Consider the following 15,031-nt stretch of genomic DNA (forward strand, 5'->3'; position numbering starts at 1 on the left):
CTGTATATCTGGAATATATTCAGCTTCTCAATATGAGGCAGTAAAAGTTGGTACCTACATATAATTAAGAAAGTCAAAACAGATTTGCTGTAAACTCTTTACATCCTAGTTGCTGCATTTCAAACAATCTGAAGTTAAACCAAATTGATTTTGGCTACAACAGGTATGACTATCAGCATAACTCTCTAAAAAACATGCATATTGATCTCCCGTTCAGCTTTTGACAGCAGCAGTGTCAGTTTGTATATATTCCTCAAATTATAACAGCAAATTCAAATCAGCAGTTTGGATTAATTTGCAAGTGAAAAAACCCCCCAAAAAACTCCCCAACAAAACACAACCAGATTTTAGAGGCCAGTTTCTAAAGGAGCCTGCTGGGATGTTGCTTAATTGCAGAAATTGTGTAGCTAAATCATGTAGCGGGCTATAAATAGATCACGCTAATGTCTTTACTGTTGCCTTGCAGCAAGAAGTTTGCACTTTCTCCACATGTATGTGTGGGAGCCGTTCAGTGCTCTGGGTTCCTCCCACAGCCCAAAGACATGACTGATGCCCTGTGATGGACTGACAATCAATGCAAGATGTACCCGGTCGCTTGCAATAACTACTGGAGTTGGATGTCTCTAGGCATGAATGTTATTATCTGCAATAAGTTTGTTTAGAGTTCAGTGAGCAAGAGCAGATAGCTACTTAGCAGTTTCTTGATATTTACCAGACAGTCGGTTAGGCTGGGCAATTTGTGAAGCTCAGATGGCTTGAAAGAATACAGATGGATAAATGACATTATTATAGTGCCTTGCAATCTGTCCCAGTGGAAGGACATAAAGTAAGGTAAGACAAGGATAGGGCCTTAAAAAGTGCCTTGAGGACTATTATTTCTAATATGACCTCATTTCCACACATATTTAGAAGATCTTTTACAAAAATATGAACAAAAAAAATTTAAACAAAACCATGGATCCTCATTGAATCCTTAAATCTGTTCATCTGGATTCTATGAGCAAGAGCATCCAAGTCAGAGGAAGGATCTCAGAAAACTCAAAAATGTTTCATTTGACAAAAACTCCAATATGTGTGTCATCATTTACGGCAGCTTCTGCTAACTTAGTATTTAAAAACGTGCTTTATTAAGACTAACAAGCAGTTGAATTTATCTGAATAATAAAACTTTAGCTGGTCAACTGCCGTATATTATTAAGCTGCAGAGCAAAGAGCCTTTGGAGAGAAAAGTTTAAAATTTGGTTCACACCACATCTGTGGCTGCTTGAAAGAGATTTGGTCCTAATTGTGTTTTTCTGTAATAGCTCAAAAAATACTTGCTTAAAAGATTTTAAGGACACATGAATCACGTCCATCACGCAGAGGTTGAGAGTATCAAACATCCTGATGAATAAAGAAGTCTGAACACAAATGCCTTCAGGGGATGAAGTAGATTTTATGTCACCAATTAGAGCTATGATTTCCTGTTTATGTCTGAGATCAGACTCTCTTCCTTGAGAGATGTTATGTTGAACCTGATGGCTCCAACTTTGTTAGCCAAAAAGTATGAAACATTTCACTCACATCTTGGGAATTCTGGCACACTGGGAGTAATGGGAGAAACTACATTATTAGACGTTAAAAACCTTAAGGGTTTTTCCTTGACAGCAGAACGTAAAAGCCACAGGGACAAACAGGAAGTTTTTTTAATCACAGATTGGAGGATGCAATTTCATAGTACAACTCTAAAAATTACTTTGGTTTTAATAAAAATCTGCTGAAATGGCTCACAATCCAAGGCGAGTCTGTATCTGCGGACTCTTGTCTCCCAACATTTTACTCCCTTTGGCAGATAGAGAACCCAAACTAAAGAATCTGGCATCCAGTTTTTGAGCTGGATGCCAGATTCTGCTCTTCCAGCAAATCGGCATGACTTTACAGCTATTGATACATTAGTAACTACAAATAGAAAAGCCTGCATGTTTGGCAGCATGTTCTCATTAATATACATTTTGAAATGTCCTACAACCCTCTTACATAAATATATAAATTATTAATAATATCCAGATGTTGTAGAGCTAGTGTTATATGTTATGCACAGCACTAGTAGCCTCTTAGAGATAACTGGACAGAGATACGACCACCTCAATCAGTTATTGTCTTATCTCCTTGTGGAGGACTGTTGTTGAGCATGTGAGCATGCAGAATCTGAGAGCCAAAATGCCACACACACACACACACACACGCACACACACATGTGATTCTGACCCTTGATTGATCCCTAACACATTCACTGAGAGCAGGAGTTTTGCTTTGACAGCAGCTACAGACGTGCGCAAAGGAGAAAAACTTGTCAAAAACAAAAAAAAGGACTTACTAAGCACATTTTGCATGTAAATAATGAGATAGTCACACACACAGGTCAGCCTTTTTCTTTTCATTTTGTGACTCTGTTGCAGACCAAGAAAACTTTGCCATGGCAACGGCAACAGCCTTCCAAAAAAACAAAAACATAAAAAGAAAAATGAGCCCAAATAAATAGTAAAAACTGCTCAGGGAAGCCTTTACAGGCATAACAAAGGGCTCTAGGCATTGAATCTAAATTCACTTTCTGTAGCCTGAAGTAAATTTGCCTCACTGCTCAGTCACAAAACATGAAAACTGCTGTACAAAGGATGTTTTCCTCAACTCGAATAGTTTTCTTTCACAGAAAGATTAGTAAACCGTCTGCATTTGCCCAGCTACTGCGCTTCTCCCCTCAGCTCTGGCTGAGTTGAAAAGAGTCCTCCGCCGTTGAGCCGTATCTCCCCCAAAACCTTCCTGCTCTCCTCTAACTGGCAGCACCGAACATGTATGTGGGTACATGCTCACTCAAACCTGCCCTACTGTTGTGTCTCACCACGTCCAACCCCTCAGCTTAAAATAGAACCCAACCTCATTTCATGCCTCGTGAAGCTCTAAATTTGCTCCAGAGGGGAGGTTACATTTGTGATGGATAGTGTGAGTAAATTAGGAAAATGAACCAAGTCTGTTTGTCTGACAAATGGTTCACTTCTCAGAAGACCATCACAAACCCGAAATAACAATTTTGGGTCACAGAGGCAGTGACCCGATCTAAGCAAACGTACTTTCTATCTGCTCGAACATCACCCTCTGTTTGCCCTCAAACCCGACTCACGCCTGGAAAGTCTTTCCTGAGCAACTATACAGTCACTAATGCATTCAGAACAACACACACAAAAAACGTAGGTTGTTGTTTTTAGTTGATGTTCTGACAAATTACCTGTTTCTTATGGTTTCTTAATTTTCTTAAATTAATTAAGAAACGGAAAAATGTGGTGTGCTTTCAGATGAAGAAAACGGTAATGATCCACTCTCATCCACTGTCTTTTTATGGTTTCAGCAAGTAAAAACATTTTTGCTAACTTTAACATTTCACTATTTTTTTTCCACTTGAAATTCTTATCTATCTGAGAGGATGACATTCAGATGGGTTTTATTATTCGTAATATCGGGGAGGTGTTATTGGATGGCATCCTGCTCAAATTCAGCAGAAGCAATACTGAGCAGTGAGAGGGAATACATGAGGCAGAAAAGTCAGAATGTGTCTGACTGTAATAGTTTCTTCCGCTCTGAAATAAAACTGGAAAGTTCAAATTTCTTTCACAGTGATGAGATCAGTCTTTTTTTGTTGTTGAAGCCTTTAAGATTCAAGCTAAGCAAATGTACCATCTGCAAAGATGAAAAGATACAATATAAGTAGTTAGGGAGAATACATGAAATGATGAATGAGATACTAATTTGTGGTGTACAACTCCAGGGAGATATTTACACACACGGCATGAATGAATACATTTTGGGCTCTCTGGAATATTAAAATAACCAAGTACTTCAGTGCTTTTTTAGAAGTAATAAATGGGCACATGTTCAATTTTTTTTTTTTTGCAGACTATGCCTAGACTACATAGGGTAAAAATACACATAAATAAATTTTTGGTTAGGATTTAGACCCTGGGTTCTTTATGCATGAAGTCAGCTTGTTCTCTGCTCGTTTTCAGTACTTCTCTCTCAGTACATCAGCTTTCGCCCGCAATCATAACTGTTTGCTTAATTTGCCTTTTTTGAATATTCTTTTTTTGTCCTTATGCATGAATGTGTAAAATCTCACGTGGTTGTTGATCTTATGTGTCTCTGTGTTGCTCTATGATGGACTGATGACCTGCACAGGTCAACCTCGCCTCTTGTCAAATAACTGCTGGACATACAACCAGCACACCATCACTCAAATAAGTGTGTATAGACAATAGTTTTATAGATGTTTAGCTAAATATTCCAGACAAGGTGTTTGATTTGTAGCCATCAAAAATAGTTCAGTCATAATTCTACCTACTAGGCATCCCTTATTATCAGAGGTGTTGGTAGGTTTTCTGTCCTGGACAAACACTTTTAGCACAATTTACTAGTTTTCACAATGTCTCATTTTGGCATTAAGACAGAACATTCCAGAAGCTTGATGCGAGCTTCCTTCAATTTCAAATTCATTGTAGATGGTGAATGTTTACATTTGTTTCAACTGTGTCTGTAAAAATGAAAGAAATCCACAATTAATTTAATCTTATTCACCTTCCTGGGAATTCTTGTTTTATAGAATCATTCATGCGGAATGTCCTATGGTCGCTTCCTAAAAAACCTACATGCATCAATGATGAGTGAGTACAAACTTCTGATTGGAACTACATTTGGTCATCTGTTCTCACTATCTTCTCTTTGGTAAGTCTTCATTTTCTCTGACTCTGAGACCGAGCTATCTGTTTTTCAAAGTAAAGTAAAAAAATGTTTTTTGCTCTCAGGACGATGTAGCAACACTTTCATCTTCCAAAAGGGAAATGGCTGCTACCATTTTGGCTGTACTGTTTGAAAGGAGAGAGCTCTCACATTAATCTTGCATTCAAACAGTAGACATAGTGGGTACATTATTGTAGCTATCACATAGCCTTGTCCACAAAAACCCCTAACCCAGCTTAAATGCAGGGCAGTGGCACCACGGGATAAAATGGACAAAGCAGCCGCATAAATCACTAATGTCTGCCACATCAAAAGCAAAACACTACTTCAATGCTGCTTTGAGTTTGCATGTACTGGACTCAGGGGGAACGTGACTCACTGATCCAATGAAAAGCCAAGTTATTTTTCACACTTTGTTAAGCTCAAATGTCTGTTACAGTATACGGCATGTGTCCGTGCGTGTGTGTGAACCCTGAAGCCTCCCTCTTAGGACACTGAGATGATCTGTTAAGTCGAAACAAAAGGCAAAGCCACCTCTCGTCTGCAGCCTGAGTCATGGCTGACCAGCAGCTCCCGCTTTCACCCAGCTTACCGCTGTGCAAAAGAGCACAAGTGCCAATTTGGAAAGGTTGGTGCTAAATGAAACAAGCAGGGTTCTGTTTGCGCTCTGCTGAGAAGCACTCTGCCTGCAGCGTCTTCTGAAATTGGCTGCCTTCAGCATCGAGTCCTCCACTCCTTAGCGTTAAATGTTGCCTTCGTTGTCTCCAGCGAGTCTCGGTAGTCGTGCTGCGTGTTTGACTGCTAAGGAGAACTGGTTTCTTCGACAATGGAATCTGTCTGAAGCGTGTGCAGATTCTGTTTCCACAAATCACAACTTTGACTAAATGTCTAAATGCGTTCATTTTAGACAATGGGGCAAATTTGCTGGAAATAACTTTGGTGCAGGTGAATAGATTAGATTTATGGTAAGAAATAATTAGTCAACTGCACAGGATACACTAGATATGATCTTTCATTTACTTTAATTGCATTCTTCGAAGGCCCTTTAAACTGTCCCTGATGGACCTGATTTATATTTAACCTAACTGTTGGTGATACTGATGGTGTCCCTAAATCTATAACACAACATTAATATTTTTATTACCTCAGCAGCATTGTCTAAATCTCAGAAAAGAGAAAATCTTACTTTGCTGATGTAGAAATTCAGAAAGGCTTTAGACAACTTTAAATAAAGATAACTATGCTTCACTCTTAATCAGAAGTCTTCTTTTTATTAAATAGAATGATTATATTTTTAAAATCTTATGTGGAAACAACTTCTGGAAATGGTGTTTGATGTATGACAATAGTATTTGGCATTAATGGTTTCAATTAATGGTTTGGGATTCTTCAAAATTATTTATTTCTGCTACATTTGGTTCACCAAGTGCACTTTCAGAACTGAAGATTTAGAACCAACTCCAGTCCTACCATCCTGCAACTTTTCGATTCACCTCTGCTCCAAAATGTCTGAATTCCCTCACCAGCATTCATTCCTCTCTGCAACAGTCTGGAAACGAGCAGTTTACTGGATCCAGGCGTATTTGAGCAGAGACACATCTAAAAGTTGCAGAATGGTAGCCCTCAAGGACTGGAGTTGGTGACCCCTGATTTAGAATAAGTAAAAAAATAATAATATTCATGTAAAAAAAAATAAAAAATCAGCTGCTGATCTACGATGTCCTGCAGGGCAGCAAACAACAGACAACAAAAGTCCAAAAGATATTTAGTGTACCATTGAACAAAAAAATATGTGGCTTTTTTTGTTTCATATTATAACTGGTTTGTTGAATTCTACAACTGGGCCAGCAGTTCACTTTGGGAAAAAAAAAGTCATTTTTGCATATGGTTACCAAATGCATTTCATTGAGTTGAAAGAAGCAGTGATGACCATTTGTAGTTTGAGCGTATGGGATATTGTCTCTGAACTTGATTTTATTGTTCACTATGTTCACATTGACATTAATTTAACCATAGTGAATCATCACTGTTCTTTTAATCTAGCATGGCATGCTCTTGTTAAAATTAGTTAGATTACATTCTGGCCTTTTTCATCATATGTATGCAAGATTACTTTATTTTTCCTGATGCATTAAGTGAACATTGTAAGTACAACATAGCTCATATACGTGTCTCTTTTAAAAGGATTGCATGTTATCAACCAGAGGAACTATTTTAAAGACCAATCTCTCCCTCTTTAGGAACTTCAGGATTTCCTTCATCTTTGCTCACATCTGCTCTTTCTAAAGTTGTATCTTGAACAAAGCAACTTTAAAATCTATTACATTGCTAAGAAACATAGTCAGGAGTTGTATTCTGCATTCTATGACAAGAACAATTACAACCACCAGGATCTATTACTAGAAAGCTGTCAAAAAAAACAAAAAAAAAACCAAAAAGCATGCCCTTTTCATCAAATTTTAGACTTCTTATCTTATTTTTGAACAAAAATGTGTACATTTTCTTTTCACTTTCTTTCATTACACCACATTAAGCCAGTTCTACAAAATAAACACACAACTCAAATAAGAAACAGTTCCCGTCTCACTCTGCAGGGCTCAGATGGTGTTGTGTACAGTCATATGATTTCTGAAGATGCTGCATCTGTTAAATATTCTCATTCTCATCAAATTGAGCAGATTTGCCACCGGTTAATCGACAGCAGCAGAAGAATAGCAAACACAAGAAGGCTGATTATTGATTCCGCTTATTGTCATAAGACAATGACAGCAACATTACGATGCCAAATGAACCAACCAAACAAGATCTGCACCTATTAAGCATCAGATCCAATACTCCTTACACGAGCAACCTTTGTTTGCAATGTGGATGAGGTGCATGAGGAATGAAAACTAAAAGGTGCTTTGACAGCAAACTTTCTTCAAAGAATCTGCTGGTTGGAACAGCATTCCCACCAATCTAATCCAAGCTTGAGATCCACTGAAGCAAAAACTCAGTTCAATTTTTCTGCAGCAGCAGCAACAGAAAAAAAAAACAACAACTCTGAGGATTTAGCAACTGAGAAACACAAAGCAAGTGTGCTTATCGGCAATACTGAACAAGATCATGACTGGAATTAAATCTTCTTCAGTATTGATTCAGAAGGAACGGTACATTTATTCAGTGCTGAAGACATAATATTACACTAAGAACTATATTTGCTCTATAAACAAATCAGCAAAGAAGAAAGAGGTTTTGGAAATCAGAGGGCCCAAACTGAAGACATGGTTTCCACCATCTTTGGAAAGCACACAATGTGAAACTTGCAGATCCATGCATAATAGGGCACTGCTCTTTTAAAATGAACTGAACTTACCCAGTATAAAGCGTATTTGCTTGATGAAAATTGTAATAATCTGAATGCTAATCTTTAATCGCTTTCAAAGTTTCTTTATATAAAGTATTCTGATTAAATACATGAGGAAAAGCTGTATTGTGCATGAGGCTTTTTTAGTGTCTGCCTATATTCTTATTAAAGCTTCACATCAACTTGTCATCAAGAGATCAAACCGATAAAGAGATCCAAGTTTGGAGACTTACTCTTGTAGCTCGTACTCCACGGCTGGTATCCATAGTAGCCGGTGATCCGTAGTATCCGCTCCTCTATGGACGCGCTGTTGATGTCCTCCACTGAGCGCGAGGACTTGAGGTCCTCCTTGATGGCCTCGTCCACCACCAGGTACTTGAGCTGTCTGAGCTGAGGGCTGATGTCCGAAAGCCTTCTGGGGCTCACGTCGGGCGACTTGCGCATCCCGCTGGGAAGAGAAAACAAAAGGGGGCTGACAATGTTATCAGACCGAGCGAGGCCGCTTGGTAAAGGGAAGGGAAGCATATCAAATTTGACCTGGTGAAATAGGAGGCTAAACCAGGGAGGCTGGTGTTGCGTGTCCCACAGATCTGGGCGTCGAGGGCCCCCGTTGCGCCTCCCTTGTACCGTAGAGAAGTCACGATCATCATCATCATCATCTCTCAGTGGTCCGCACAGCAGCAGTGAGTGAATGACACTAAACCAAAGTGACTGGTCCTGCAATTGTATACTACGCACAGTGCATCTCTTATTATAGGCTTATCTGAGTGTGTAGCTAATGAATCGATCATGAGTGATTTGCAGAGATGGAGAAGCAACTCCAGTGACATCTCAGGGCGTCCAGTGGGCACTGGACCACAAAAACTGCGCGCACTATAGGCGTGAGCTTATCCAGAGTTAAGTTTACATACAGAGAAGATAAGTAGCCTACTTGATAGCAAATAACCACCAGGTGGAATAAAAGGAAAAGGCAACAAACCAACAATGAGGCTCGCGTTGATCTGTCAGCCCCTCGGCTGTTATAAAACCATCGTCATGTGACGGTAAAACAGCATTTACCGGCCCAGTCTGGAAATGTATTCAAATGTAAATACCACGTAAGTTTAACTACTTATTTGCCTTTAAAACATCCATAACGCATAAGTGCAAAATTCAGCTATATAGCAGTTCAGCGCATAAAGTCAACTTTCCATGCGCACAGGTGAAATCAAAAGCGCAACAGGTTCTCCCGCTTCCCCCAGAGCGTTTTTTTTTTTTTAAAGATGTCTTACATAGGCAAAAGAGTGGTAGGAGGTCCAAGGTAGCACATGCAGTCCCGGTGTGGCCGTCCGACCCGGTCCCACACAGTGCCCTCTCTGTCGCCGAACATCCTCCGCAGGTGAGAGGGGGACGACGCACAGCAGCGCACGATTACAGATAACCTAAAACCTCATCCAGGCTGGCGGAAACAGGCAAAAGCACCATCGTCCGTCTTCTGCTCATCTCCTCGAGCATATGCCTGGCCACCACAGCGCAGACTGTTTCAACTAACTGGATGCGCGCTGCTCTGGATGCCTGCCGCTGCGCGCGCGCGCCTTGACGCCGGCACGGCAACAGCGTCATCTCCCGGCTATCAGGAATATGATGGAAGATCACTCTTCCACCATGAAGAGCGATCTTTACCAGCTCTGATCCAAATAATGTGTACAGAAGTTCTGACTTCCTTTTTAAATTATAAACGTGTAAAGGGCGTCAAAGTAAATAATTTTTTTTTGTCACAACAGGATGAACTCACACATTTTTAAAAAAAAAAAATTATTTATGTATTTATTTATTTTATTTTATGTTATTTAATTATTTTTTTTAGAAAAACACCAACTGCAATCTCACTAAACGATTCGTTTGATCTTTGTTCATCACACCGTCAAAGAAATATGAAGCATGAGTAAATCCTTGTAGTGTTTCTCTAAGCAGCTCTTCAAAGTGGGAAAGACAAGAAAACATCTCACTCAAGGGGTGCCTTTCTATGTTAATTTTCAAAAGTTAGAAATTAACTTCAAAAGAAGGGCTTGGCTAGAATTGATTAGCAAATAGAAAAAAACAAAACAATTGCCTTGTATTAAATTAGCAGTGCAACTAAAATGTCTCCCATTAACAAAATCCATAAGTTAGGTTCAACAGAAACACGCTAATGTAGCTACTACACTGTTATCACGTTTGTTTGGGTTTCAGTATTTCATGACGTCCTTTTTACCTTCGGATGCTTTTTGTAGCAAGGTGCTTCTTGTACCTATATATATCCCCAAGGTGGATATATATTTATATATATATCCACCTTGGATATATATGGTAATTTTTATTTTACCATAAAAATTTCAAATGTTCAAAATATTCTCTAGCACAGAAGCGGATCAAACCAGCTCAGTTAGCAGACAACTTTTTCCACCTTGAAGAGCCTCAGGGTTTTCCTCTGTTCAGTCATTCCCAGCTTGCATCACCTAAGGACACCAGCAGCATTTCAACACAACACCAGAAGCTGAAACTTTTCTTGTTTTGTTATTCTCTATATTTTCTGAGCCAAAAATCTGAGACAGTCGAAAACTGTCTGTCCAGTACAGCAGAATCAAACGCTCCTGCTCCTGCTCCTGCTGATTGCATCTCATCAGAGCTGCTAGAAATGGAGCAATTATGCTCACTGGTGGTGGTTTTATCAGCTTCACTTTGACTCTGCTTTCAGAGGGGTAAGCTGTGCAATAATAACAGTGCACTTAGTGTGTGCTCTTGTTTTTAACATCTCGACTGTCAAAAACCTCTTCATAAATATGCAGTTTGCTCCCTAAAAAGTAATAAGCCCAACTGTAATATGCATTTTATTCTAACCTTATTTTATCAAGTTTAGCAAAGCCTCTGAATTTCTTTCTTTTTTTTAGATAAATCTGAAGAAACCATGCATATCAAAAAGTATGTTGTAGGAGAAATCTACCTTGCAGGAACTGAGGGGTGTTTTCCGTGTCTCCCCGGTCTGTGGTCCACTCCCTGCATTGCTGCAGTGTGTGAGCTCCTGACTGCAGAGCCGTGACTCTTTTTAGGAGACAGGTTTTACATTGATCAGTGGCCAACTCCATAGGGGTTAAGGTGTATTTGGTAAATGGTGGAGGTGTGTGTGTGTGTGTGTGTGTGTGTGTGTGTGTGTGTGTTGGGGCGAGCTGTGCTTAGTCAAGCGGAAAAAAAAGAAAATGTTTAGTCATCAATAAGCTGGTCAACGTCTCACATCGACACTCATCGGGAGGAAAGGCTCAAGTTCATCTTAAATAACGCCGCTCCCCAGCTTCACAGCTCGGCCAAAGCCAGATTGATTCGTCCCATCAGGATGTTCCTGTCTGCCAACATAAATTCAAGATTGAACTGTGCCTCGCCTTAAAGGGAGACACAGCTCATACATATCAAAACAGCGGTTCTAAAGGAGTACTCGTGTATTCAAGTTATCCGCTGCTATCCGGCAGCACACCATGTTCCACTTCAGCAGACCTCTCAGAGTGATCTAATTGGTGCCCTCAATCTACAGGGCAATGCATTCCTTTCTAAATATGGATGAAAGATGAAGCTAGGATCAAAGCCCAGGGCCAAGAAACATGAAATGATCACTGAAGGGATGATCCAAACAGCAATATTAGCTATAACAGTTGGACTGTTATGATGCTTTGTAGACTTAACCTGGTGGACTGTACAACATGCTGCCATCTAGGTGTCAATAATTACATCAGTTCTTAATACTGCGATGCATCAGCCGGTTGGTGACATTTGAACAAAAACAGGTATCCTAAACAATGCCTGTATTTCAGACCCAATTGTCAATAAGAGACCTGCAGGATTGTATCTAAGGTATTTATTTAAAAAACCTTGCATGAAGATTCACACTTCTTGTTGTTTTGTCATTCAGTAATAAACTTTGATGTGTTTTATTGGGATTTTATATGTCAGCACAGAGTAGTAATTAATTATGATGTGGTATGCATTTGTATTCAGCACCTGTGAATCAACACTTTGCAAAAACCGTCATGTTGCGCGGCGGTTGAAGTGGATCCACAGGCAGAGAGGTCGAATTGATAGTGAAGGTTGAATTAAAATAATGATGGAAAAACAAAAACTTACAAGCAGCCAGGAGATGGAAAAAAAATCTGGAACATAACAGTGGGGGGAAACAGGAATAGACCTGATTTAACTGGAGGAACCAGCAAGATGTGGGAGCAGGAGAAGAGTTTGAAAACTGTGAGAGTGAATGCTGGAACAAAAGACCTGAGCTGATGAGCTAACAGGTTGCAGGTGTGAGGGAAGAGAGAGAAAGAGGAAGTGACACGGCAGAGTGAGGGAAGGTACACCGAGTCTAACATTAAAGAATGACTAAACATAAGAAACAGAACTACACTAAGAAAGGACTAGAAACAAGAAATAAATCTAATAAACTAGAATCACGAAGACAGGACTGCACCAAAGTAAAACAGAAACATGACTGATAAGATAAAATAAAGGAAACTAAGGAACATAGAAATAACAAAACCCCAAACCAGCTCAAACAACCCAACAGCAGCTTTCACTGCAGTACGAGCTTTAAGTTTTTCTGGCATTTCTCTATGAGTTGGAAACTGAATAGTCTTTGGAAAACAGTCAGACTATATGAATAACAACAACAAAGAGCATTCTTTGGATTTAGATAGGGGATATCAGAGTAAAGGTGCTAAATATAAATCCATGTCACACTTTTTAGGTTTTTATTTAATCACATCCTGGCACTTCACTCTATGTGTCGGTCTGTCATGTAAATACTCTAAAAATACATTAAAGCTTCCAATAACATGAACACTTTGGTGAGTGAATGTATTTTGATGCTAAATAATTAACTGAAAATATGCACCGATTATTGGGGTGTAACATTTACATAAGCTGGCTACAGTTTCGATTTTTTTAAAGCTTATTTGGCAAAGCAATTATTTTCTTGGCAATGGTGGAAATATTTGTAGTTTTTATTTGAGGATTTATTCTAGTTTAGGTAAACCATTTAGTAACCTATTTTCTTTGCTAATTAATACATTTTCACAGAAAATATTACCAACTTACATTCCTACAAAGCAAGCGCTGTTTTTCTCACATTTCAACATTTAATTTGAGTGCTTTATTTAAGTATTTGTCTTTTCTTCAGGAAAATTTAGAAGCTTAAAACGAAAGATGGACTTTCAAAGCCCCTAAAACTGATCCTAAGTCTTGTTCAAGGATTAGGCCTTGATCCCTCGCCACAATAATCAGGATAAAGAAGAAAAATAAATGAACAAAAAACTGGTGTTATTGATACATCAATTATAGATCTACCCCACTGAAATCTCCCTTATTTTTCTACTGATATGTCAATCAGATGTGATAACTACTGAAATCTTTTCAGCGATATATCTCCAAATTAGCCCAAAACTTCTACTGCTAATGTGTGATGCAATAGTTGTCAACTTCTACATTTTATTATGCTATATTTTTATGCTTTTTCGCTTTTAGTTATACCTTGTTTCAACATAAACTGCAGTGCTGAGTCAGAAACAAATACCGTCCTTTTTAATTAAACATTAATCTGTTGTGTCAATCGTTTCCATTATTTATTCTATAGTGTTGCAACCAGTTTTTAAGACATTTTTACATAAGATGGTGCAGACCCTGTCTCTTAGCATCATTAATATTTGATGCAGCTCTCTCCGCTTAGAAACAGTGTGACAGTCCACTGCTGATTGGTCTCCACAATAGCAGAATGGAAACTCTGAGCCAGTAAAAAAAAAAAAATAATAATCTAATTCCTCTAATGCATTTGAACATGTAGTAGTGTTGCATGTTTTTTTTCTCTTATTAGAGAAGTTGATTATTTATTTTTGGATTTGGTATGCAGTCAAAGCAGGCAGTTTCTTGCTGTAAGCCCAGAGAGACAAACCTGACCTCCTCTGCTGCTCCTCTGCTGCCTGTTAAAATGTTCTTCCAGCTACAGAAAAGTCTAACCTTTGTGAATGTAGCATCCTGCAGTCTCGACGGCTTTTCTGATTTTCTGTAGGCTACGTGTGTTTTTCATCCATCATCATTTGTACAACTGACTAACAGCTGGAGAGCAGAAAGCAGAATCCCCAGGGGGTTCAGGTCTTGCTTTAGGTGTAAACATAGTGAAGCAGTTTTCTTTAAGAGTCAAACAATTGGCATCTTTGTTTTTTTTATATTCCTCGACAATCCTGAACTGACCTGATTTCTATTATTGTCTGTTATTAGATGTTTTTCTTTTATATTTATCTTTTTAATTTGCTGACAAACAAATCAAGAATTAGTGATTAAGCCTCGCGGAGCTGCCAAGCCGCTTGTCCCTGTTGTCTATAAATATTAAAAGACATTTCTGAAATTTGGCTTCAGATGTGCTCCTTAGCTGACTGTACTTCAAAGAGAATGGGTTATGGATGCCGGTTTGTCACGTGGATGACAAAGTCTACTCGGTATGATCTAGTAAAAGTAGATGGATATCCTTTTAGTGGAGTGAAGCTACTCTAACACATGAAGCTAGTTTCTGTATATGGTATGCTGGATACACCATGACAAGACGCATGATCAAGAAAAAGAAAAAATAAATAAACAGAGGAAAAGAAACACCTACACCCTCAGGTTTATTTTAGACAATTTATGTATCTTTTGTTTGTTTTTTTATCGTTTGCCAATTTGTCAGAGTTATAACCAATAAACCATATGTTTTCTTGTATATTTACTCATCGCGTGTTTGTTGAACCACTGATCTGCGCACTACGTAGACTTGACGTTCCTAATTATTTTAAGGCTCTTTGATGCTTAACACACATGACAATTGGTCAATACTGTCCCGGCTAGCGTCGTCATTTGATTTGACTCCAGTTGTGAAATTGCGCCGTCTGTCAT

The 15,031-nt window shown here is 38.9% G+C and overlaps 1 protein-coding gene across 4 annotated transcripts in view; it reads right to left on the bottom strand.

Annotated features, from left to right (window-relative positions):
• Positions 1-9,702, bottom strand: part of slc35f3b (solute carrier family 35 member F3b) — a 50,356-nt gene extending 40,654 nt beyond the window's left edge. Inside the window, exons 1-3 of one of the 4 annotated variants that reach the window (XM_017309123.2) lie at positions 9,382-9,466; positions 8,648-8,730; positions 8,344-8,558 (exon numbers count right to left, since the gene is read on the bottom strand). In XM_017309123.2, the coding sequence (XP_017164612.2) occupies positions 8,344-8,554 (211 nt within the window). In that variant the 5' untranslated portion in view covers positions 8,555-8,558; positions 8,648-8,730; positions 9,382-9,466. The other 3 variants (XM_008429873.3, XM_017309122.2, XM_008429875.3) reach the window with 3 other exon arrangements.
• Between the last annotated feature and the right edge of the window lie 5,329 nt (positions 9,703-15,031).

The sequence above is a fragment of the Poecilia reticulata genome, chromosome 15 (assembly GCF_904066995.2).
Source record: "Poecilia reticulata chromosome 15, P_reticulata-male-v2, whole genome shotgun sequence".
Lineage (NCBI taxonomy): Eukaryota > Metazoa > Chordata > Actinopteri > Cyprinodontiformes > Poeciliidae > Poecilia > Poecilia reticulata.